The sequence below is a fragment of the Terrapene carolina genome, unplaced genomic scaffold, assembly GCF_002925995.2.
Source record: "Terrapene carolina triunguis isolate 2854851 unplaced genomic scaffold, T_m_triunguis-2.0 Scaffold21, whole genome shotgun sequence".
Lineage (NCBI taxonomy): Eukaryota > Metazoa > Chordata > Testudines > Emydidae > Terrapene > Terrapene triunguis.
In genome coordinates, this window is record NW_020664372.1 from 42,791,219 (window position 1) to 42,817,490 (window position 26,272).

At 41.1% G+C, this 26,272-nt stretch overlaps 2 protein-coding genes across 3 annotated transcripts; one reads left to right on the forward strand and one right to left on the reverse strand.

Annotated features, from left to right (window-relative positions):
• Window positions 1-420: 420 nt before the first annotated feature.
• Window positions 421-9,557, reverse strand: UNC50 (unc-50 inner nuclear membrane RNA binding protein). 2 transcript variants are annotated; one of them, XM_024213460.2, is made up of 6 exons: window positions 9,465-9,557; window positions 6,747-7,030; window positions 3,836-3,956; window positions 1,774-1,913; window positions 1,588-1,689; window positions 421-729 (listed from the first exon to the last, which is right to left on the reverse strand). In XM_024213460.2, the coding sequence occupies exons 2-6, from the start codon at window positions 7,024-7,026 to the stop codon at window positions 593-595; spliced, it is 780 nt and encodes a 259-aa protein (XP_024069228.1). In that variant the 5' UTR covers window positions 7,027-7,030; window positions 9,465-9,557; the 3' UTR covers window positions 421-592. The 2 variants fall into 2 exon arrangements, with proteins under 2 accessions (XP_024069228.1, XP_024069218.1); XM_024213450.3 differs by lacking the exon at window positions 9,465-9,557 and adding an exon at window positions 7,648-8,354.
• A 181-nt stretch (window positions 9,558-9,738) lies between these two features.
• On the forward strand, window positions 9,739-21,695 carry LOC112116110 (cytochrome c oxidase assembly factor 5). The gene is made up of 3 exons (XM_024213439.2): window positions 9,739-9,892; window positions 17,388-17,471; window positions 20,441-21,695. Exons 1-3 carry the CDS (start codon window positions 9,791-9,793, stop codon window positions 20,480-20,482), a joined length of 228 nt encoding a protein of 75 aa, XP_024069207.1. The 5' UTR covers window positions 9,739-9,790; the 3' UTR covers window positions 20,483-21,695.
• Window positions 21,696-26,272: the final 4,577 nt, after the last annotated feature.

Consider the following 26,272-nt stretch of genomic DNA (forward strand, 5'->3'; position numbering starts at 1 on the left):
GGTGGGCCTAATTTCACCACCTGCCCCCATGCAGGAGTCCTTGCTTCAGCTGACTCCAGCTGCTGGTAGTGGCAGATATGGCTGATGCACTGTAGGAACTTAGACCATATAATATTGACATGTGAGTAGCTAGAGCATCTGACTGAGCAGCAATCAGGCATTATTAGTGTAGCTAAACTTAAGAAGCATTAAACCTGAGAACCACACAATAATAAACCAAGCACTTTGTCTTCAAAGTGATTTATAACTAGCCTCCATCTATTCATTCCACTAACTTAATATGGTACTTATCCCATTAAAAGACATTAGCAGTGAGAATTATGCTGTTCAACTTATTCATAGGTAGATTTATTACAAAAATGTACAGGCAGTTTGTCTTGAGGAATGTACTGCAAAAGTATTCATACAGAATTACTAACATTTTTACTGTTTGTAAATATTTTAATCATTAAAAATTGCAATAGACACTTCAAGCTTTTTACACTTATCTACAAAGAGAAAATTTACAACCATTTACAACGAGAGGTCTTAGATGTGCATACTGTCAGCAGCTAAGACAAACTACACAGTAGAGACATATGAAGTCCTGTTTTTATTTCACTCTGAATTCATAGAAAGTACAAAGTGTCTTGGTGAAGTTCCATCCCAGTGCTAATGAGAGCACATACAGCAGAATTAAGAGTGCAAATGGATACAAAAGGATAACTGTGTTCTTCAAAAATGGCAATGCTAGAAAAGAAATACAATTATGATCAGTACAAAATTTAAAACTAGCAATTAGTTGCATTAATGGACCAAAATCATCAACTGTTACATCTAGAAGGACCCTGGGGAGAGGCTGCCAGTATTTCATCAATTTCTTAACAGCTTGGTTAAAACTAGGTGCCTGTTTATCATCCCTGCCATGCTGATTCTGCAGCCCTTTGCCCAGATACAGAATAGTTTCTATCAGAGTAGAGGAGTAATTGAGGTAGCTCTGTATACATTAGTACAGCCAACCTGCTCAAAGATTTTGTTGCATTACTACCCTCCTCTCTAGTCAATCTGGGAGTCCAGAACTAATGTAAGGGTCTTGAGGTTTGACGCAGCATATTAACTGGATTATAGTACAACACAATGGCGAGCATCAATATCTTCTGTGCAAAGAGTGTTTTAATACCACCCCATAAAGTGACAAGTCCTTTAGGTATAAACTTTTTAACTCAGTTTGGACATTTAGATAAGGGAGTACCTAGCATTCTTGGCAAAGGATTACAAATGATTAACTCCAACCACCCAGGACAGAGACAGTATTGGGTTTGGAAGGGAACAGGGGAAAAGTGATGTTCAGAAAAAATGTAACAGAATGGAGCAAGCTGCCAAGGGAGCATGTGGAATTGCTTCATTAGACAGTGAAGACTACAAGACATCTATCATGGAGGGATAGCTTAAAAAATAAATCAACATTGAATTCTTCTCCTACTTCTGCATTTGAGATGATCATTGCAAACCTATGAATTCATAAATTAAAGTAGCTTACTGGGCCAGGGCTCGGTTGTTTTCATATAGTCAGTTGCCTAATTTCAAAAGCTTTTATTAATTACTTACCACTGTACCCTAGAAATGTTACATAGATATAATAACCAATTGCAATGAGCCATACTGTGTTCCCAACAAAATATCCCATGAATGAGGTTGATGAGATAACATCTGTAAAAGAGAAGACAGTTGCTCTATTACCTGCCTGAGGCCCAGCACCATGGCAAAAAGCATTAAAAAGGCTGTTCTACTTACAATTGATGAAAAACAGTTGGATAAAATGCAAAATGACTAGAAGTGGATAGAAAGCATTCAGATGAACATCAAAGGCATATCCCCATTCCACATCATAGTCTCTGCTCTGTCGCTTTACCAAGTACTTATTAGAAATAAACCTAATTGGAAAAGAAATTAAAAAGGAATAAGTTGTGAAACAATTTGGCACTTTCATGTTTCCTAAAGTTATGTTGATTTGACATGCCACCTATAGTTAAAGTAATGAAGTCACATACAGGAAAAAAGCCTCAAGTCTTTACCATTTAATTCATAAGTTCAATCCTTTCAAATGTCTCTGCATAATTGCCAGCCTCGGATGACTGAAAATTATTTCCCTAATGTGTGAATAAAACATGGTAGCCTAAGCAAAGGTGAGTATTTCCCCAAAAAGACAGCACAGACCAGCCTTTTGTTAGCCCATTTCTCTCTCAGCAGTAGTCACATTCTTTGATGCTGAGTAGAAAGTGCAAACACTGTGCACAGGAGAACAGCAGCTTCCTTTAATTATAGGATACTGAAGAAGCCCTGTCTTTCAGTTGCCCATCCACTCACTTCCCAAAAAGGCTGGGGATAGCCACATCTTCACATTTCCTGTGTTACAAAAATCTCAGTTGCATTCAATTTTAGAGACAGACGGCACACAGGTTACCTCATTTAATAAACGCCCCACCTCCACCAAAGAAGGCAACAAAATACTTAAAATATGGGTACTAACTTGATATGAGTACTACATTACTTGCTGCACCCAAAAACAAAGCAGACCAAACATGGTTTCAGGTCTTGAGATTATGGACCAAATCAATAGTTTAGCCTAATTTTCTCAGGCAAACTTCCACTGAAGTCTATGGAAGTTTTGCCTAATTAAAACCTGAGTAGAGCTAAGAATTTGATGAGACATTTTGGGCATATACCTGGAATAAGAGCAGAACATTCCTTATATGATCAACAAACTTCCAAAGTCATTTTTGAATCAAATATTGAATCTCTCTCTTTTTTAAGGTCACTCTACTTGAAAATGTTGTTTTCACTAATAAGAAATCAGTTCTTTAAAGTGCCCCTGATTTCCTTTACATTTTTGACAAGAGCTTTCCTGCCTTTTCCCCCACCTCCCTGCTGCTTCAAGTGAACCACACAAGCAGCAGAGAAAAGAGCAAGTGTGAGAATTGAGCCCTTCCTGTGCGTGTGCCTCGAGGAAGCAACTGAAGGCAAGAGATGGCCTCTGCTATTGGTCTCTCAACAGTGGAGAAAAGTCCTACCACTGTTCTCAGCTGTTTCCCTCAGAGGTCCAATACTGCAGAGGAACCAGCATCAGACATTCTCAACTCCTGCCCCATCAGGTGCTACCCTCAAGTACTGGAAAAGTCTCCTGTGTCTGCAGGGAGATTCTTGGCCCTCACTACCCTGACAAGATTCTTAGAATTGGAACACTATATCTCAGGGGTAGGCAAACTACGGCCTGTGAGCCGAGCCGTTTTAAACCGGCTCCGGAGCTTGCTGCGCTCCAGCCGGGGAGCTGGGTTGGGGATTGCACCACACGGCTCGGCCCCACTCTGGCACTCCAGTGGGGGTGCAGGGTCAGGGGATGCACCGTGCAGCTCCCGGAAGCCATGGCATGGCCCTGCTCCAGTTCCTATGTGCTCCAATGGCCCCCTCCAGTGCTCCAATGGGAGCTGCAGGGGCAGTGCCTGCGGACGGGGCAGTGTGCAGAGCCGCCTGGCTGCGCATCCACATAGGAACTGGAGAAAGGGACATGTCGCTGCTTCTGGGAGAACTCAGCAGGAAAATAGGCACTGAGAGGTGCAAGTGACAAATTTCCTCTAAGTATTAACCTTTTTTGGCAGAAAAAGGTCAAGCGAAATAACTATTTTCTAATGCTCTTTCCCAATAATAGTGCTCTATTCACAGCCAATGAAAACTCTTAACCCTCTCTTCTGAGCAAAGTCATATCGTACAGATTTAAGTACACTGCCTCAGCAACAGGGACCTGTCAACTGCCCTATAGCAATGCCCAACTTAGTTCTAGGTGGAATTATTTACTTACCACATTAAAGTTGCTATTAGAAGGCCAACGCCTACACAGTCTATAAACACAACCCAAAGAAGTAGCTTTATCATTTGAAAAAATCCCATGTCCAGCACAAATCCAAATCCTATAGTAGAGACTGGGGGCGGGGGAGAGAGAGAAGAGGAAAAAGAGATTAATCCTTCCTCGCTGGAAAAATGCTGTAACACCAAACAATGCCAGTTCCTCAAACTTTGACATTCCAAAGGTTAACTTTTGGGAGGCGGTCTCCTGAAATCTCAACATTTTCCCCTTTATTCCTCCTCACCACTAAGATCTTCTGCAAGGCAGCTCCTTTTTCTATTCAAATGCTGCATACCACACCACTTGTGTATAATGTGGTTGGCTTAGGTTCAGTGTGTGGCACCACTGCCATTGAACTAATCTCACGTTTTTAAACTTACAATGAAGACGATACCTTGTTAAGCAGAAGTGCAGAGTAAGAGCAACAAGCAGAGCTGAAGTCACACTGCTTTCAGTTACAACAAAACCACATGACAGTGCATAGTTTTCTGGCTCTGAAGACTCAGATGTCCTGTCCATTTTAGTTGAATGAAAATGCAGCACACGTAAGCCTCATTCTTATATAGAGTTCCTTTGGCGGCTTTGGGAAAACATCCGTGAAACACAAATGGATCTAGGAAATATTTCCCATCCAACCACAAGAAAATTAGAATGTCAGAAGTAACAGCTTTGTTATGACTGCAGGTAGTGTGCCACGTCAAAAATGGACTGGATATAGTCTTTTAAAAGGCAACAGTGAAAACACAATCTGAACTGAAGCTTACATGCAAAAGATTTTCTTTTGATTGGTGATGACTGAAGTTCACAGTGTCTCGCTGCGGCTTTGGTCACTGTATTATTTGTATTATCAAAGCACCTAGGAGTCCTAGTTGTGGACCACGACCCTACTGTGCTAGATACAGTACAAAAAGTGAGTCTCTGCCCCAAAGGGGTTACAATCTAAGTATCAGACAAGAGACAACAAATAGATAAAGACAGACGGAGTCTACAAGGAAACAAAGAGACAATACTGGACAGCATGATAGGCAGAGGTCTCAGCATACAAGCAGCCTAATTGTTGCCAAGGGTTCTGTAGGCATCACAGCAAAGGAGAGTTTTGAGAAGGCCTTTGAAGGTGGATAATGACGTTCCTTTGCTGATGTTTATGGGGCGCTCCTCCCAAGCGTCTGGGTCAGCATGGGAGAAAGCATGAAGGCGCTGTTTGAAAATTTAACAATGGAGTAGTGGGTAATGGAGGCTGGCATCGCAGGAAAGGAAGTGAGCATCCACAGGTTGATAGCGAATGAGAAGCGATAGGTAAATTGGGGACTGACCATGAAGGGCCTCGAAAGTGAACACAAGCACCTTATGTTTGATGTGATAGCGAAGAGGCAGCCAGTGAAGAGATTCAAAAAGAGGGGTGATGTGGTCAAAGCGCAGGCTAGGAAAATGATCTTTGCAGAAGCATTGTGAATGGATAGGAGTGGGGCAAGACTGCATTTGTCAAGGCCAGAGAGAAGGATGTTACAGTTTTAGTTGTATGGATGGATAAGAAAGGCCTATTCTTAGATACAGCCTGGATGTAATGACTTAGCGAGAGGTCTGAGTCAAGATGATGTCTGGATTACAGGTCTGAGTGACAGGCAGGATGGTGGGGTTGTCTACAGTGATCAAGAAAGGAGGTAGTAGGAAGGTATGGGGAGGAGAGTGTTTGCAGAATAGGAGCTCTGTTTTAGCCATGCTTATTATATGGAGATATACCTATCTCATAGAAATGGAAGGGACCTTGAAAGGTCATCGAGTCCAGTCCCCTGCCTTCACAGCAGGACCAAGTACTGTCCCTGACAGATTTTTGCCCCAGATCCCTAAATGGCCCCCTCAAGGATTGAACTCACAACCCTGGGTTTAGCAGGCTAATGCTCAAACCACTGAGCTATCCCTCCCCTTAGCTTGAGCTGGCAGCTAGACATCCATGAGGGATGTCAGAGAGACAGTCCAAGATTTTAGTTTGGACAGAAAGGTAGATCTGTGAGCCACCAGCATATTTGTGTTTGTAGATAAGATGACCAGAGATGAGGTAGATGAGAAGGGGAGCAAGGACAGAGCCCTGTGTAAAGGGTACTTTGCCTGTAATGGGTTCAACATTAGGGACTGTCTTTTTGTTCTGTTTTTGCACAGTGACTAGCACAATGTCTACAATTTGGGTGCCTGTGTGTTATGGTAATACACATAACAATAATACATCCCATTTGCTAATCATCCAAATGTTCAACTATTTAAAAAAAACCCACCAAGAATAGTCATTCATTCCTCTGGTGTCTTTGCTATGACAATTATTGAAACCCCCCCCAGTTTGAAACACAGAACAGAGACAAGACTTGATTACAACAAACATAAAGAAGACTCTTTAGAGGATTCTAGATACAGCTAGACCCTTTGGTTTACCCTGGTTCTCTAATTTCTAAATGGTCACTGTGTAGATAGCTCATCAGCTTCTTTTCCATTCTGATTAAGGGCCTCTACAGTCAAAAACCCAGGGTACTGAAAAAACCCCTGCGAAGGTACATTCCTGCAACTTTATTGAAAAGAGAAAGATCTTATCTATCTTAGGTACTTATATGGCCACCACCACTGTAGTATCTGCGCACTTCACAACCTTTTTAACATGTTTATCCTCACAACACTCGTGTAAGGTTGGGAACTATTATTTACCCCATTTTACAGACGAGGAAGTGAGGCATGGCGAGACTAAATGAGTTGCCCAAGGTTACACAGAAAGTCTGTGGCAGAGCAAGGACTTGAACCCAGGCCTCCCTAATCTTAGGCTAATGCCCAATTCTTCCTCTTTCCCACCTCATTTTTGCTGATCATGGAAATAGACACTCACCACACAGCCAGATACTCAGCAATACCAAGAAAGCAGGATCATCTCTTGCCCACTGGTCCTTTGTTTGTTTTCGGTAATGAAAGTTTCTATAAACTCTCTGTGGTGAAGTGAACAGGTAGAGCATCTGCCAAACAGCAAACTCAAAGTCCATCTGCCGGAAGTGAAGGAGCCTCCTTAGATATTTGTAGCGTTTTGCACCCGCTGTATGTCTCGCTGCATCCCTGGAGTTTAACGCACCATTGCCCTGGTTTGGGGAACTAACTGAAGTGGTCGGCAACATTTTTCTGAAGGAAAGATTTTAAAGTTAAAACTAATTGATTTTACATAATCTTAGAAATGACAGATGTAAAATTAGAAGCGTTTTAAATTATGCAGTGTTAATTATGGCATTTAGATATAAATCTAATTTGCAAGGGTAATCAGGCAAGTAGCTAGCTAAATACTACCACTTGTGCCAGCAAGACTACATGTAAAACTATAAGCTAGAGTGTGTGCCCCTTTCAAAATGTGGCCATTTATGTTAATTGATTCACCTTTCTGCTGTCTAAAAACAGTGTATTGAAATAGCATAGTTTAGAGACCTGCGCACCAGGATTGGTGCCAATAACACATAAATTAAAATTCCAATCTGCTACTAACTCAGTATGTGGCCCTTGACAAATTATGTAACCTCTCTAGCCCTCCCCTTTCCACGCATAACACAAATACACCTCTATCCCGATATAAAGCAACCTGATATAACACCAATTCGGATATAACGCGGTAAAGCAGCGATCCGGGGGGCGGGGCTGCGCACTCCGGTGGATCAAAGCAAGTTCGATATAACGCGGTTTCACCTATAACACGGTAAGATTTTTTGGCTCCCGAGGACAGCGTTATATCAAGGTAGAGGTGTACTTACCTGCCTACTGCATGGGGTGCTGTGACAATCTTTGTACACTGCTCTGGAAACAAAGCACTCTTCAAGCACTAAGTATAAATGTACAGTTTAACAACTGCCCTTGAATGCTTTTACTATTAAAGATGTTCTATTTTACACTGCATTATATTTTAATTATTTCAGATAAAAATTCAGTGTGCCCCACTCCTCAAAGAAACATAGCCATGTAATTCTGGGCTAGAGGGAGCCACCTCTGTTTGCTTGGGATTCAAAGCCATGAATCTTCTCCCCACCTAAGCTCTTTCTTGCAACAAACAAAACAAAATAAAGACAAGATGACTGTGTCTCCCCTTATAAACTTCAGCCCAGTGGGCAGGGCACTTACCCAGGCTGTGGGAACCCTGGCTTCAAAATTCCCCTTTGCCTGAGGTAGGGAGAACCCAGGTCTCCCATGTCTCAGACGAGTGCCAACTGATTATTGGGTATTCTGGGGTGGGTCTCTCAAGCTGTCCTGTTGAAGCTGTTCCACTTTGTATTAATAATTAAATAGTCAATGTAAGACGGTTTTGAACTCGGGTCTCTGAATATCAGTCATAGTTTAAGGGCCTGAAGGACCACCAGATAATCTAGTTCGACTGCCTATATATCACAGGCCACCAACACCACCCAGAACCCTACACACTAAACTCAACAACCAAAATATTACTGCCCACAGGAGATGAGACTATGATGTGTCACAGGCAGAGAATAGGAGGGACTAAGGCTATATCTACACTAGCACTTTTGTGAGTAATACTTTTGTCGGACAGGTGAGTGGGGGAAAAAAAACACACACACCCCCGACCAACATACATGTCACTGACAAAAGTGCCAGTGTGGATAGCGCTACGTTGGTGGGAGATGCTCTCCTGCTGACATAGCTACCACCGCTCATTGGGGTGGCTTAATTATGCCAGGAGGAGAGCTCTCTGCTACCAGCACAGAGCGGCTACACAGGAGACTTTACAGTGGCACAGCTGTAACGGTATAGCTATGCCACTGTAAGATCAGTAATGTCATAGTCTGAGGTGCACCAATGCCTGAGGCTCCTGCAATGGCAGGGTAGTGACTGAGATATACCCGGATAATCCGAGCAAGTGACCCACACTCACACACTGCAGGGGAAGGCAAAAAAACCCAAATGCTGAAGTCTCTGCCAATCTGACCTGGGGGAACTCTCTGCCTGACCCCAAATACGGGGATAGTTAGACCCTGAGCATGAGAAAGAAAAACTGCTGAGCCACCTCAGACACCAACCCAACCCCTCTAATGTCCCACCTCCAGCAGTGGCCCATCCCTGATGCTTCAGAGGAGGGAGACCCAGTAAGTCCCAGCAGGACGCGCCCTGGGCCCTGCCTTAACGCTGGGCTAGAGTCGCTCTCAGGCCGAGGCTAGTTAAGCGCCCCCGCAAAGTGGAACAGCCTCGGCAGCACAGACAGAGACACACACACACACACACCCCCCGCAGTGCTCCGCGCCCAGGGGTCCGGGCAGCCCCTGGCCGGCGGGAGACCCTGGTTCAAGTCCCTTCCCCGCAGCAGGGCAGAGAACGCAGGTCTCCCCCGCCCCCTGGGGTAGAGACGGTTCCGCCCTCAGCTCCCGCCGCCCCGGCAACGATCTGCCCGGGGCACGTGCCCACAGGCGGCTCCGAGGCGCGACTCGAGGATCGCCTCCTTTGAGGACCCAATGGGGGGCGGGGGAGAGGGCCGCGCGCGCAGCAGTAGAAGGGAGGGGCCCCCACCCCGCAGGGATCCCAAGGCCCGGGGGCCGAGAACTCCGCCCGCACCTGCCCCGCTCACCTGCCGCTCCAGCCCCGCCCCTCCCAACCACACACAGCGCGAGGGTCTCCCGGGGCCGCGCGCACCCACAGCAAACTCCAGCTGCTTCCGGCAACGTAGCGCGGCGCGCGCCCCCTGACCCGGCCCGTGACCCTGCGTCGCGGTGCATGCTGGGTACGGTAGTTCCTGTCCCGGCGGGGAAGAGCGGTGGAGGTGTCTGCGCGTGCACCGCAGCTGGGTCAAAGGACAACAAGATGGCGGCGTCCTGCAGAGCGAACTGGGAGGCGGTGGCGGCGGCGGCGCTGCAGTGAGAAGCCCAAACGCTGTGTGTGGGGAGCGCTGCCACGATGCCCAAATACTATGAGGAGAAGGAGGAGGACGGGCGGGCCTGTGCGGGGGTGCGGGAGGACCTGAGACAGTGTCTGCTCGAGACCTCCTGCGTCATACAGGTACGCGGGAGGGGCGGGGCCTGCTGAGAGACCCCCTGCGTCATACAGTCAATGGGGGAGCTGGGCGGCCCCTTCCCTGTTACCCCTGGTGACGGCCTAGGCCGGGACACTGCACCTGTCTCGCGCCCGGTCCCGCAGCGCCGTTGCCCCTGCAAAGCGGGTGGGTCCTCGCGGCTGCACGGAGCCTGGGTCCCCCTTGACAAGTGGCCCTGTACAAAGAGTAGCGTCTCACTCAGCAGATCTGCTCCTGGCCTGTGTGAGTCGGTCCCAGCCTGGACTGTGGGTGAGACAGTCACTGCTCCTCCGAGCCCCGCGGAGTTGGCACAACTGAAAGGGAAGAGCTGGACACTGGTCTTCCCCAGCTGCCATCAGCAGAACCGTCCCGACTAGTTACACCTGTACACGTAATTTATTGAAGCCTTGCCTTTATTTACACATGTGCTACCCCATTGAAGGCATTAGTGCCCCAGCGTAAATGGCAAAAAACGTGATACATCTACCTCAGAAGGGTCATTGGCTGAGTTCACCCACCTTATCTGAAGAACATAAGAATGGCCATACTGGGTAAGACCAAAGGTCCATCCAGCCCAGTATCCTATCTTCCAACAGTGGCCAATGCCAGGTGTCCCAGAGGGAATGAACCTAGGAAGTAATGATCAAGTGATCTCTCTCCTGCCATCCATCTCCACCCTCTGACAAACAGAGGCTAGGGACACCATTCCTTACCCATCCTGGCTAATAGCCATTAATGGACCTTGGAAATTGGTTCCAAGGAGCCTTGGAAAGCCTGATGAAAATCTACCAGCTGGCACATGATAGTGATAAAACTAATAAAATATTATTTGTCTCAGGCAAATAGCCAAGCAAAGGAAGATTACTGTATCCATTTGGACTATTAATATTTTTGTCCGTTTCCTCATCTGAAAAATGGGAAATAATACAAGAGTATTGTTTGACTTAGGGGGGAGGGATAGCTCAGTGGTTTGAGCATTGGCCTGCTAAACCCAGGGTTGTGAGTTCAATCCTTGAGGGGGCCACTTAGGGATCTGGGGCAAAATCAGTACTTGGTCCTGCTAGTGAAGGCAGGGGGCTGGACTTGATGACCTTTCAAGGTCCCTTCCAGTTCTAGGAGATAGGATATCTCCATTTATTTATTTATTTATTTATTTAATGTTTGTTAAGCACTTCCAAAGTGAAGATTTTATATAGCGCTTTGCATTATTATTAGATCAATCTACTTTATTCTTTCTGGGTTAACATATCATCTATGTTTTATTGTGTCATTGGTTGCCACCTCTCGTGACATGTCCTGCATGACAGAACCACTATTATATGATATATCATATTCTGAGCTGTCAAGATTTGTGACTTTAGGGTTGTTATTTAAAGAGAACTGGAATGCTCATTTTGACATCCAGGAGATTTTGAAGTTGCTAATAAGAAGCTATCTTCAAAATATAATACCTTTTCTCTTAATCATACCTACCTCTTAGTCAAACTAAACTTCAGCAGTATTGGAAATAACAAAAGTGCACTTTATTTTGTTTGATAAATTGATCGTTAGTATATAAACTATCAGTATCAAAACTACAAACTCTAGTGAAGATCAAAGAAGACAATTCATGGAAAGTCAATGTCAGTACAAGAATTAAAACTTCTTTAGCTATTTCAGACCTTGTGATTATTTCCAGACAAAGTACCTCCAGAGCTAATGTTGCTTGAGTCCACATTGTAACCAGCCGGTCAATAAAAACCAAAGAATTTGCCACTTTAGGCAACACCGCCAACGTGAGATCACCATAACCTTTTATCCCTTGAATAATAGGCTATGGAGGCTTTGTAAAAAATCTTTGTACAGAGAGACTTGCACTGAGCGAAACTGCAGAAAATTAAAAAAAAAAAAAAAAAAAAAAAAAAAAAAAAAAAAAAAAAAAAAAAAGCGACCAGTTGTGAAAGTTTTGAGTGGTGAAGTTTTAGACCATGTTTTCCAATTACATAGGATAAATATCCTGAAAGGGCCATGCCCACTGTCTAACATGAGTTAGCAATAAACCTTTTTTCCTGGTGAAGATGCAGCCTCTGAGTAGGTTTATGTGCAGCTACTGAAAATCTATAAACATTAGATGCCATTTTTACCTGATCATTTTCTATTTAAAAAAAGAACATTGTTCTGCACCTGAGCTTTTGTTTTTGAACTGCCATCTTTCCATCTAAAATCCAAAGGAGAAATGAACTGTTAATGTTTGTAAAACACTCTCTAAACATGTGAACTGCTACATATATGCCAAGTATGCAAAAGGGTTCAGTTGCTGTGATGGCATTGATACTTAAACTTCTTTACCAACTTACTGAGCACTGCAAGTTTTCAAGCAGTATATTACCTTTATGGACATCTCATTTTAAATAGACCAGAAAATCTTGCCCTCTTTCATGATATACTGAAACTGAGTAGAAATGTAGGAATGAGAATTCCACAATGATTTATTTACTTTAGAGGCACCTACAATAGAGATAAGTATAAATAAACAGAATCATTGTAAGAGAAGGTGTGTGTGACCCCTAAGAATTCCTCAGTTCTGACTGGCAAAGGGTTCAATCTTCTGTACCAGTAAGTAATTCTTGACAGGCCTGCCAAACTCACTATACCTAGCACACTGCTTTCCATAAAAGATGTCATGTACAATCTTAAATTTAAAGCCAGAAAACACAGTGATCATAAATATGCTTGTGAAATGTCTGTACGGATACGATGTAAAAAGTTATATATGTACAGTATAAAGGAAATATGTTCCTATAGTCTGAATCAAGGCAAAGTTGACAAAGAAGTACCTACTAGACAAAAGATTGTATATCACCTGTCTGCCTCAGTTCACAATGTAAATTAAGCATTATAAGCCAATACAATGGAAGCCCTGTTTGCATACAAAGTCAGCATGGGGATGTGACATAAACTTTGTGGGGTGCAAGGGAGGCATCCCAACTTCGATATCCAATAATTAATTTTGGGGGATAAAAGAGAAGGCAAAAGGATACATCTTTATCCTGCACCTGAGGAAGTAATCAGTCGGTGGGATTTCATTCATGAAAACAGGATCCTAACCTGCCCTGGTTGGAAACACTACAAAAGACATTTTGGGTGAGGTAAAATTCCTTAGTCAGAAGGTCAACCTGCTAAGTTAAGTTTAATTTCTAGAAAGCATGCTATGCCTTTTGTTTTATATATAATATTTCTATTTTTATTGTCCTTACTATTAAATCTTAACCATTGATAACAAATATATCTCAGTGCTGAGCTGATTCTCAGTTAAATCAAACAAGCTGGTATGTGAGCTGTTCCCTTGGGGATAGTAAACCTAGTATTCTTGTGAGTAGCCAGTGACAGGCTGGATATCACAGGGGAATGCTTCAAAGGGGCATGGGGATTAGGGTACGCCTATCATAACAAGAAAAGTGAGGGCTAGCATTGCCCAGTGGAGGTTCTTTGGGTGGCCAACAGGCAGGAAGGGTCAGGGAAGTGATACCCAATTAAGCACCAGCAAGTCTCTCTCTCACTGGAGGCCGGGGGCTAACAGTAACTCAGTGTCCTGGGCACCCCAAGAAAGTATCACGGTGGGTTAGTTTATAGTGTGTAATCATGAGCTGGGAAAATGTGTGTTCACTGAAACAGAAATGTTGAAATTTGATCATACAGAACTTCAGGTATGGTAGTGTGATTTTTTTCTATAAAAAGTCAAATGGTTGTGTTAGAAATTCTGTACTGTTAATAATATTTCAACTTAATTGAAACAAAAAGTTCGTATGGAAAGCTCCCACCACAGTTGGTACCCTTGCTTGGCTACTTGAATAGGAGCCTCAGGATTGAATGGAAATAGAGAATGAAAAAAACTTTCATCCCCTAAAGGTTGTCCCTTCAATTAGTGTTGAAGCACATTAGCAGAATGTTGTAGGGAAGTTTGCCCTGCTGCTGTCTGTTGTATGTGTTGTGTAAGTAAGTAGAAAACTTCTGTCTCCAAGACTGTCTAGTTGACACCTTTCACCAGCGCAGTTACCACTGTTTTGTTTTGTTTTTGTTTTTGGTCTTCTGGTGATGATAGCTTGCTTTTAGCATTATGTTAAGTCCAGTTTGAATAAATCTAAAACCACTCAAAAGATGTGTATCCAGTTAGATTATTCTTCTGTCTTCTCAGGGTGGATTTGATTTAAATCAAATTGATTAAAATCATAATTTAAATCACTAGTCAGGAAGACTCGATTTAATCATGGATTTCTACATAAAAGTGCATTCTTATTGGTTGTTATAATCTTAATACATATTCTTCACAACTCAGAGATAGATGTAAGTTTCATTTTTAGAAGGTACACACTATACATTTTAAGTGATTTATTTTGAAATCTTTTCAGATTAGTTTTACAGCTATATCAGAAAACGAATGATTGGTTATTTCATTTACCAAAGGTAATTGAAGCAGATATTTATGAAGTCACTGGGAGGCGAACTATCTCCAGTTCAACAGGTTAATCATTAATATTTGGAGGATTTTCTTGCCATGCTGTAATAGGAGGAGAACATCACCAGACAGACATTTAAATTATTTTATTTAATTAAAACAACAATATTATGTATTATGGATTTTTTTCTTCAACAGCAAACATATAATATTTTAACAAAACAAGCATATGGATTTTTGAATTTAGTTAAACATTCAAGTTTTTTTAAATCAGGTTTCTTTTTGTTAAAATTGTTTTTAGCCAAAATAGTTTAAAAGAAATATTTAAAAAAATAAACAAAAATTAAATAGACTATGTCAGCCAGGTCAACATGAGAAACTTAAAATATTGGCTTCTGCAGCTAACTCAGTTGTCTTCACCTTCATTTTTCTGTTTGTTCATAATCTGGAAAAGAAAAACAAGCTTTCCTGCTTTTTCAGGTCCCAAACGATTTCTCAATTTAGAATGAATTAGTCCAAAGGAAGAAAATATTCTTTCTATACCAGCAGAAGCTACTGCTGTTAAAAGTGAGATTATCACTTCAACAGCCTCTGAATTCAAGTGCTTAAGTGACTTCCACCAGTTCACTGGTGTGACTTTCTTTAAAACATCAGAAAACGTATATTTCTTGAATGGTTCACCCTTACTCCGAAGTTTATTATAGTTGGCATTATGGAGGGATGATTGCTGGATGTCCATGTCCTAGCCAACTCCTCCTCTTCAGCAGTTAAGGTTTGACCCTGGTACCAAGTATTGAGAATATTTGCAAGAAAATGAGCTGGAGATAGTGCTTGTCCCATTTGTTTTTTTAATGCTTGTAATTTAACTCTGTCATTGCATATTTCTCTTTTTAAGACCTCACTCAGTTCCTTCCAAATTTCAACAGCATCAGCAATAAAACAGGTATTTCCCTGAATTTTGTTCAAGGCTACAGAAATAGGCTTTAAGGTACTCAGCATGAGTTCAACATTTCTCTTAAGCCCAATGTTGAGAACTTTGGCTGGGACAGTGCCATCTATTTTTTCACAATTTTGTTCACAAACTGTCATCAGGTTAGGCCAGTTCTTGATATAGTGCTCAAAACAGTCCACTACTGCGTTCCATTGCATGTCTTGTGGGAGAGTTAGCTTGGTTCCTCCCACTTTTTTCAGAGCAGCTGCTGCAAAGTGATTGTTACGGAAGTATTTTGCAATTTCAACAACATTAGCCTTTATTTCTGGAACACTGAAGTCTTTGGCTAGGAGGTGCATCAAATGAGCACTGCAACCGTATGATGTTAGCTTGAGATTCTCTTCTAAATTTCTTCTCATCTTGGATACATTTTCAGCATGTGACCAAGCTGTGTACTAGACATTTGAATTTTTTTCCCACAGTTTGTTATAGCTTTTACTGCTACTTCTTGTAAGTATTCTGTGTGTGTATTTCCTAATGTATCAGTTGTTTCTGTAAGGAAGACATTCCCTTCTTCTGTTGTCACACAAGCACATACAGCAGGATCATTGTGGACATTGCTCCACCCATCAAGACTCAGGTTAACAATTTTACCCTCTAGACCTTTTGCACACTGCTCAATTTCTCTTTCATATACTTTAGCCAGCAATTTGCCTGAGACATCTGCTCTGTTGGGTGAACTGTATCCTGGTCTTAATGACTGAACCATGTTAATGAAGTGTGGGTTCTCAATCATACGGAAAGGAGAGTTTGTTGCATAAACAAATCGGGCAATATTTAATCAATTCCTTTTTTTTGTAATCTGGTTCTTATCACAAACTTATCTATGGTTGTTTCTGGATGATGGAGATTTATTTTTTTTTCTTTTTGCTTCAGGTGATATACTGTGGCTATGTGACATACATGGTGTGACTGAAACACTATCATTGGCAGATAACTCTGAAACAATAGAAAATGATGGTTTGCATTTTGCACACCATACCTGTCTTACCCACAGGTAGAGGAACTTCATGAAAATATTCCCAAACTGGGTCTCTTTTACGGCCTACTGCCATTATAGGTTTTCCCTTCTAGTGAGAGAATGGTATGGTAGATCTCAAATCAATGAAGGCTACACTCAGAAAGACCTCAAAACTTCTGGAATATGCTGCTCAAACAGTTTCACTTTTGTTTCTACTGCCTATCCCTCCCTTCTCACATTTATCTCCAGACTTCTTTTCCTTGTCCAGGTCTATTCCGCCCCCAACAATCTTATATTCATTGAACTTTTTGAAATTTTGCACTCTTAGAGAGAGGTAAGGGATTGACTGTATGTACACAAATTTGCAGAGGAACAATAGGGTTGAGGTCTGTTATTTCTCACCTCTATATATTATCGATTTATTTATTTAAAAACATTTTTGCTGTTAACAAGCATGTTACCTCTGGAGAGACAAATCCACAGTTTGAGAACTGCAAAACTAAGCATCTCTGATAGTATCTTCTAGACTGAGCACCGAGTCCCGTTGGGTAGATGGAAAGATTAACCTAACTAATCTATACAGAAGCCCCTGGAACCCTATAAGATTGGATCCCTAATCCATGAACTATTGGAACTCATTTACAAAAGTTTTCTTAAACATTACATGAATATATTGTCTCATACTATAGAATTAGAATGTTCCATGATGAGATACATTATACCTCAAAGCTATCTTAATTAAAACTATCTTTAGATAGGTTTTTTCCTCAAAAAGCATTTTATCAAAAAAATCTGATTTAAATAAAAAAAATCGGGGGTTTTGTTTGTTTGTTTTTAAATCGTTGATTTTTATCCACCCTGGTCTTCATTTTACTGATACAAGCACATGTCTTTGAAGTTGGGGGAGGAAGGGAAGAATTATTATCTGCACTTTCACAACTCTCAGGAACTTACCACAGCAAAGAACACAAGTTAAAGGACCTTGGACTGAGTTTCAACAGTGTGCACAGGACTTTTTAGAGGTGCCTTGTCTGTAGTGTCCTTTCCACTGAAGAAATACACTGGATTCTTATACAGTTATGTTTCATGTGACAGGAAGGAAAAAGCCCCAGACAGTGCTTGAAGGAAGGACACTGCAGAAGTTTGCAGGTTTCGTTTTTTGAGTGCAAAAGGTCAATGGTAAGTGATTGGTTTGATGGTTTTTTAGTCTTTGCCAATGTTTTTTTTTTTTTTTTTTTTTCTAAAAGATTCTGATGAGGAAGAAGACACGATTGAAATTAATCAAATTGACATCATTAAGTAGAATAGCTCCTTGTCATAATTGTAATTGGTCCTTAATAAATATTAGCTCTTGTGAACATTAGTATAGCACATCTTTCGCACTCAAGCAAAACAAGGAATTAGGTTGTGGGTATAATCCAACAAGATATTCATATTTCAATTGGAGAAGGCTCAGAGTGTGACAGCTACAATAAAAATAGGAAATGATTAACAAAATTGGGGTTATTTTAGATCTGAAAGATCAATAGGTAAAATAGCTTTTTAATATTTAAGATTGATAATTAGCCATACCTTAATCTTATCTATTTGAGATCATTGGAAGAAACAGAACTGGGGGACATTGATTTAAGTTTAGAGGAAACTCATTAAAGGATCATTTTACTGTGGTAATGGACTTCTGCTTTCCACTTGAAGTTTTGTAGTTTTAATATAATGTACTTAGGTAATAATTGTTAATTTAAGGAGATACGTCAGTTTTATGATGGAGTGACAAACTCTCCTTTTGGGAGTGAGTGCTCAAGTACCACAGCGAGAAGCCTATTATAAATACCTACCTAGATAGAAAAGGAGTTTCTCCAGACTGGCTATGGGTTTCTTGTATGGAAATGTTGACCTATGCTGTCATAAAGCTTTTTTGTAAAATAGGGTAGAGGCAGCAAAGTTGATATCAAACCATTCCACACATGATGGGCACATAGCCTGTTTTTGGTCTTACCTAATGTGTTACTTTGCTCTGTAATGAATAAACCCTGATTTTAATTTTAGATTAAGGAGGGATGCAGAAGTAGAACATACCTAAGATCTTTCATCCCACTCTGCGTCTGTAGCCTCACAGCCTTCAACCCTCCTCCAGTGGAAACTGTCTTAATTCAGCTAGAGAGGAAAATGGAATTAAGCTAGAAATATGCTAGAAAAGTGTCTTTACTCTCCAGCATGTCTACAACAACACTGTAACAATCTTCAAATATTTCTCATTATAGTTCAGTATGTAACAAGGACAGATGAAAAAGACTAGGTAGGTGGTTCTCAAACTTAATTGATCACACCCCTCTTCTTTGTGTCTGTAGTAGTTTATGCCTCCCCTCCCGCCACACAAGTACATATACGGATTAGAAAAAAATCAACATGCACCCCTCACTAAATATTAAAAACACTAAGGCATTGATTCAAACAGAGCCAACGATCCATTGTAATAGCAAAAGCAAACCTCCGATTGTGGCTGATGCTTACAATTAAATGTGCACACCGCATTGTAGCAAACGGATTAATGTACAGATGGCAACGGCTTTGTATAATGCTATGCAAGCTTAACAGAAATCTGTCAAAATGCACAGCGCCATCTGAGGACCTGATATTTCTGGCGGAATCAGCTTTGCTAGTTATTCATTGCTGTGGGTAAAATGTGCACAGTAAGGGTGTGTTTTTTTGTTTTCTTCTCCTCAAGCATCTCATGCCCCCCAGAATACATTCCCCACCCTTTCCCCCGGGGGGCCTCATCCCCCTGTTTGAGAACCTCTGGATTAGATTATTTAGTCTGGAAAGGAAAAGAGTGAGAGATGATAATTATATTTAAATACGAATGTAATAGAAAAGGCTGTTTGTGTACTTCTGCTTAACCTGTCCCATAATATAAGAAAAAAAGACGTATTTGTTGACCAGTTAAATTAAAAGGCAACAAACTTAAAATGAAATTTTAAAGATTTTGTATTCTGGAATTTTACTATCTCAGGGTACTAGTGAGGCAAATAATTTAGTACATTTTTTAAAGGATGTGGCACTGCATGCAAATACAAATACTTTGAACATTTACACTAGATTAAAATGATTAAGGTTTTCAGTTGTCATGCTTCAGGACATGAGACAATCAGCAGTTGGGTAAAGAATAAAGTATGCTTCTGTGCTAGCAATTAAATAAACAAATGGGCAGGGAGTGTACACGTTCCTCTCCCTACACATGGCATGGTGACTGGTGTAATATGGTCAACCTTATGTTTACCTAACTTTTTATTGTGCTATAGCAGTGAATTCTAGTTAATGATTTTGCATAGTAGTAATCTGTTCCTCAAATTTAAGTGTGTAGAACATACTAGCTGAATTATTGTTGGATTCAAGAATACTCAGTCATCGCAACCTTGAAGACGGAAAACTTAAGAGGAACTATGCCAGGCCAAAATAATGTGGCCCTTCTTGCTGCCATATCTCTTGCAGTGCTAAAAACGATCTGCTGTACAGCAGCTATCCACTCTCAGCTTTAGGAAATGCTGGTGTACAGTAAATCTTTAGGCTTTTCCCTCCAATTATATATCCATGTATTATTTCCCTCCGATATTAGCTTGCATTTTCCTAAATTGAATCTCACTTTATATTTTACCCATATTTATAGACTCTGTAGGTTCCTTTTTATATTATTCCAGCCTCACTGGTGTTTGCAACACCTTCCATTTTAACTTAATCTGAATTTGCTGTGTACCACATTCTCCAGATCATGAATGACGATCAGTAAGATAAGACTAATGAGTATTTTCTACAGTACCTCACCTACACACTTCCTCGCTCTCCCGACTATTGTACCACTTACTGTTATTCTGTTTATGGTCCTTTAGCACTGTCATGTAGACTTCAGATTTGCTGATCAGTCACCTAGTATTAATTATGAGTAAGATTTCTGAATACAGTTCTACCATGTACTTTCACACCAGTCTTGTGTCTTTTTATGGAGAAACCATTTATTTTCTTCAGTGACTTTTTCTTTACTGTATCCTTGTTTGTAAAGTGCCAGAAATAGAAACAAAGTTGCTTCAAAGCAGTTCTAATAGTAGTATTTTACATTTTGCAATATGTTGACTTAATTATTCTTCAATTTTTAGTTGGATGGCAGAGCAAGATTCAGAGGAAGGAAGGGATACTGAAGCCTTTGTGAAGAGAGCCAAGCATGGGGATTTGTGGGTGTATCAGTGCTTTAAGCAAAATACAGAGACTAAAATAAGAAGAGTACATCTGCTGCATCCTCCCAGTCATGAAGTATTCTCATGGAAAATACCTGCTTTCAAGAACTCTGATAGATTGAGGCTGACATGCACCTAAAATACTGAAAAGAAAACCAATATTAAGCTTGCAGTTTGGAGTGATATGAAATGCCCTAATTCATTTTAAATAAACTATGCAAAATCCAAAATAAGCTGTAGCAAGCTTTAGCTGAGTCAATTTGTTTTGAAATTGAGATTTCCTTTCAGTTTTTAGGTTTGTAGTTTTATTTATCTAAAACCATAAAACATTGTCAGAATGAAATATTATAAAATGATTGAAATTGGTAGACCGCTTGAGTAATGTTCTGCAGTATCATTCAGGAAACCTAAGATAGATCTCTTGTTTCCCAGGTTGGCAGGGCCGACATACACTGAAATGTACAGGTTAGCCTCTGGGGAAGAGAGTGGCTTATATTGCTCAATAGTGAGTTCCAGTTAATTAGAGTGCAGTTGGTACCTGTCCAGTCCCCAAGAACTGTGACAACATCTCTTCATCCCGCCACAAAATTCCTTTTTTAATATGATGGTTGGTGTAAGTTCATTCATACATTGTAGCCTTTCATTACTGAAGAGCTAAATTAAAGTTGGGGTTACTCTTAAAAGTTAAAATATGTCTGTCTGAAAGTGATTGTTCATTTCGAAAAACAACCACTGCTTTTAAGAGAAATATAGTTCATCTGACCAGTACTAGTGTATAGCTGAAGAGTTGCATGTGAGAAGTAAGAGTAATTAAATGTCATGTTTTTCACCCAGACATGCAGCTGAAGAGATATCGGTTGTCGCTTTTACCATAGTGTGCTGACAACAGCCTCTAGATTCCTTTGAGGTTATGCTTGACTTTTCCCCCTTACTACCCAAACAAATATACTTTACACACTTGACCACAATTCAGAATTACATTTTTTCTTACCTTTGTATTAAACATTAATTATGTACCACAAACTTTATAATTTTTTAAAAAATTTCTTATTCCTGCATTCTTATTCCTTTCTGTACTCCAAAATGTATATATGGGTGTATAATTTTCAAGTTGTCATTCACATTAATTTAAATTATGACTGGTTTTCTACGGTAAACTTGTTTTTTAAACTCTTAACATTTCCACATGTTCCTTTGTACAACTTAATTCACAAGTTTATATAATTGCATAAGTCATAATGTAGTTCAGCTGGAAGACCAAACTATAAATGGGGGAAAAGGAAAAATGTTTGATTTTGATTTTTTTTCTTTAAATCAAGGATGTCTCCTCCCAGTGCCAGATCTGTCTGTAACATGTAAGTATTGGAGGATGTTCTTTATGATATATGCTGCCTAGAGTTAGGCATTTCAGAGGTCTAAAAATAGTTGGTCAGTTGACTTGTCATATATTTAAAGCACTAATTTATTAGAATGGGAACAGCAGTAACAAAAGAGAGGAAGACTTTGTTTCTAATAGGCTTAGCTCAGATACTTACTCTTAATTACAAAAAAAAATTACTTAACTGAGTTATTTCATCTTAGAACGATGCAAATAACCATGAAACCAAGTTCTAAAAAATGAAAGAATGGCACCATAATGCAATCAAAAATGTAGGCAACCGCCTACATCAGCGTGTTCTTGCTGGAACATGTGACAGTACAGTAACTCCTCACTTAACGTTGTCCCGGTTAACTTTCTTTTGTTGTTACGTCGCTGATCTATTAGAGAACATACTCGTTTAAAGTTGCACAATGTTCACTTATAACATTGTTTGGCAGCTGCCTGCTAGTACAGTACTTTGTCCACTATTTGCAGGATTTTCTGTAAGAGCAGCCCCTCGGAGCTAGCGGGTGGCGGCTTGGAACCAAGGTAGGCTGGCAGCCCCCCATCAGCTCACCTCCACCAGCACCTCCTGCCTGACAGTGGGCCCCACAGATCAGCGCCTCCCCCATCCCTCCCTGCACCTTCCACCTGCAGCAATCAGCTGTGTCGCAGTGTTCAGGAGGCTCTGGGGGGGGGAGGAAAGAGGATGCGGTGCGCAGCCTCACCCCTCCCTCCCTGTACCTCCCGCCCGCAGCAATCAGCTGTTTCTCAGCATTCAGGAGGGTGGGGAGGAGCGAGGATGTAGCGTGCTTGGGAGAAGGGGGTTGAGCAGGGGTGGGCAGAGCTGCGGGTTGAGCACCCTTCTTCACTTTGGAAAGAACAGCAAGAGGAGCAGTCGGACAGTCCACCCTCTGACTCAACCAAGCTTCACAATCATCATTGCTGAGTGGAGTATTAAATTGTTTAAAACTTATACCTGTATTACTTTGTTTAAACTTGTACTGTATATTTATATAATGTCTTTTGTCTGGCAAAAAAAATTCTCTGGAACCTAGCCCCCTCTACATTTACATTAATTCTTATGGGGAAATTGGATTCACTTAACATCATTTTGCTTAAAGTTGCATTTTTCAAAAACATAACAACATTAAACTAGGAGTTACTGTATTTGAGTGTGATCAAATAATAGGTGATCAATTGGCATTTTTTTGACCAGTTTATCAAGCCTAATATTGCCACTCAGTTTTCTTATAACTATTCATGAGAGTGGATTCCTTTACTTCTGTTCTTATAGTATGGCTCCAGGGGGACCAAACCAGGCAATTTGCCACTTTATATACACTTTTATGTAAGCCATGTTTCGTCTTGATAACAAAACAAGATTTATACCAGTAGTTAAACAAAGTAAGGCACACACAAAACATACTGTAACCAAAACTTAGGGTTACCCAAAAACTAATTTCTGAAAAAGGCTTTTTAATACTCAATACTTAACTCTGTATTTAATAAGAAAACTCTCCAACAGTTGCTCAATGCTCTTTCAAGGGCATGTACTTTAAAAACAAACATAAAATCCCCTCCAAAGTGCATTGGTGCCCTAACCCAGACATCTTTGCTGTGAATAGTTTAACCTTACAACCAGGGCATCTTTGTACCCAAAATGTATAGAGGCATCATGAGGAAATATTGTGACAACTCTTCATATTCCTTTTATGGAAAATTTAATGTTGCAGAGGTCAGTTTTCTCACATTCTGTCTTCCACCAAGTCGATCGGAGCATAAAGAAGAAATGTCTCCAAACACAAGATAAAACAAGCAAGGAGATTCATGAAATGTGAAAAAGTACTAGACCAAATATGAGCTTGGTTTATGCAATATTCAGTTAAATTAGCTATACCCTTAGATAGTTATTTTCAGCTAACGTTAAAGCAGTTTAAAAGTAGCTGCTTTGTATGGGGAAAATCTTTTGGAGCCCTTTAAAATCCAAATAGCCTTAAAAATGATAATTTAACTCTTAAAATGGGGGGAATCAAAGTAATTTTAGCCAACCTGATTAGTAAACTAGAACATAAGACATGTAAATCAGGAAATGAGTGTAAGGATAAAGATAGCTACCAGCTTTTGCCTACCTTCTCTGATGGATAATTAATACATACACTGCTAACTGGAAGGCCAGGCCCAAGAATGGCTGGACGTTTGTAATGATAAACAATGTCTTTTTTTTTTTTTTTTTAGCGTTTGGTAGTTTTTGAAATAGATAAAATTTGGTTGTTTTGTGCAAGAACTTTAAACAATTTTTCTTATGGAGTTTTCCTCTATGTTTAGATATATAGTATATGTTAATCTATCTTGTATTACTCCTGAGGGAATTCGGTGCCAAAAAAATTAAAATTCTTTGCACAATATTTTAAAAATGCAAATTGTATTTGTCAATAAATAAATGTGGCAGCTCCAGCATGGCAGTGGGGAATACAGGGCACAGGCTGCATGGAGCTGGGAGATCAACCTGCAACCGCCTCACCAGGACACAGACTCAGGGGTGAGGCTGCCCTGACACAGCGCAATGGCTGGGCCTGCCCCAGAAATACCCCGGAGCACTGGCCCTCGGCACCAGGTGTGAGCAGGCAGATGCAGAGCGGTGGTGTGGGGCAGAGCCCAGCGGGTGGGTCTGGGGGTGGAGGGATAGAGCTCAGCAGGGGGGTATGGGTGCAGTAGGGCTCTGAATGCAGAGGGTGAGGTTTGGCGGAGGGGGGTGTTCAATTCGGGCAGGAAGCAGTCAGGGGCGGTACGGTGTTGGGGGATTTCTGGGGGTGGTTCTGACCGCACTTGCAGCTTCCCTTTGCTTCCCTGTCACAAAGTCATTTTTCTGTGGGGAAGCAAATGTGAATTCTGTGTGCACACCGTTGTACAGAATTGTCCCAGGAGTTAAATGGCATGTGTGATGAGTTGGAACCCCCCGACCCCTTCTGGGATGCCACCCTGATGTGCTGGGGTTTAACTGAGCCTCCCCTGCTCAATCAGCCTGGGCTCCCTCTCCTTGCTTTGCTGAATTAGGCTGTTCGGTTTCTTGCAGTACACACACACACACATGTAGGGACACACTCCGCTGCAGACACAGACTGAGGTCAGCTCTGTGTGAGGGGACTCCCCCAGCACTCATGTGCACAAACCTTTTTGGGAGATAAACCCAAAATAATATTGTCTTGTGCTGTATAGAAAAATCAGCACAATGCAAGCTTATAAAAATCCGTCCTCTTCCTCAATGTGAAGAGAGGTGTGCACACTTCTCCCCCCCCCCCCCCCAGTTAGAAATTACATAAACTGGGTTATAGTATAAACAAGAAATAAGTTTATTAACTACCAAAGGTGGATTTTAAGTGGATATAAGAGATAACAGACAGTACAAAGCAGATTACTGAACAAATAAAACAATATGCAAATTAAGTTCAATATACTTAAGAAACAGGTTACAAAATGTAAATTTTCACCCTAAATGTTATTTTAAGCAGGTTGTAACGTTTCTGTGGTTCAGAGTTCCAGTTGTATTCCTTTTCAGTTTTCAAACTGGACCTCATCACTTGCCTTGCCTTCAGGTGGCTTTTGCAGTCTTTCTTCTTGGGTAGACAGCTATGTGAGGAGGAGGAGGCCCCTTTGTCTTCCTCCACACCCTTAAATAGGATTTACATAAGGTGGGAATCCTTTGTTTCCCAAATTTGACACACACACCCCCTTCCCTTCCAGTGGAAAGTTACAAGAAGTCCCAGGTAATGTTTAGTATCAGGTGACAAGACCCATGTCTCTGCAGGGCTGTGGAAGCCATTGCTCCTAGGTTGTCTCCAGTGTCCACGGGAAGACTAAGTTCTTTCACAGTCCATTGTCTCTGCTAATGGCCCATTAGCCTTGTCTGGCTTTTCCATTGTTGTACCTGAAGCATTCAGGAGGTGGGGGGGGTGGAAGAGTGACACCCAAAGTAACACATTTGAAATACAGATACATAGTTAATATTCCTAACTTCAGATACAGAAATGATACAGGCATACAAATTGGATAATCACATTGAGTAAATCATAACCTTGCCAATGATATCTCATATGAGCCATCTTGCAGAAAGTAAGATGTAAATAAAGTCCCCCCCCACCCCCTACATTTCCTCACATCTTCTTGTCAATTACTGGAAATGGGCCATTTTCATTACCACTACAAACAGTTCTTTTTCTCTCCTGCTGATAATAGCTCACCTTAACTGATCACTCTCCTTATAGTGTGTATGGTAACACCCACTGTTTCATGTTCTCTGTGTATATATATATCTTCCTACTGTATTTTCCACTGCATGCATCCGATGAAGTGGGCTGTAGCCCACGAAAGCTTATGCTCAGATAAATTTGTTA

What these genes read in the sequence shown, in the direction of transcription:
- UNC50 (XM_024213460.2), bottom strand. Translation starts at nt 7,026, where the DNA reads ATGTTGCCGACCACTTCAGTTAGTTCCCCAAACCAGGGCAATGGTGCG. An exon ending in CCAACTGTTTTTCATCAATT is followed by an intron (nt 1,690 to 1,773) that starts GTAAGTAGAACA and finishes TCTCTTTTACAG; the next exon opens with ATGTTATCTCATCAACCTCA. An exon ending in AACATTTCTAGGGTACAGTG is followed by an intron (nt 730 to 1,587) that starts GTAAGTAATTAA and finishes TTTCTTTTCTAG; the next exon opens with CATTGCCATTTTTGAAGAAC.
- LOC112116110 (XM_024213439.2), top strand. Translation starts at nt 9,791, where the DNA reads ATGCCCAAATACTATGAGGAGAAGGAGGAGGACGGGCGGGCCTGTGCG. An exon ending in AGACCTCCTGCGTCATACAG is followed by an intron (nt 9,893 to 17,387) that starts GTACGCGGGAGG and finishes TTCATGTGACAG; the next exon opens with GAAGGAAAAAGCCCCAGACA. An exon ending in TTGAGTGCAAAAGGTCAATG is followed by an intron (nt 17,472 to 20,440) that starts GTAAGTGATTGG and finishes TTCAATTTTTAG; the next exon opens with TTGGATGGCAGAGCAAGATT.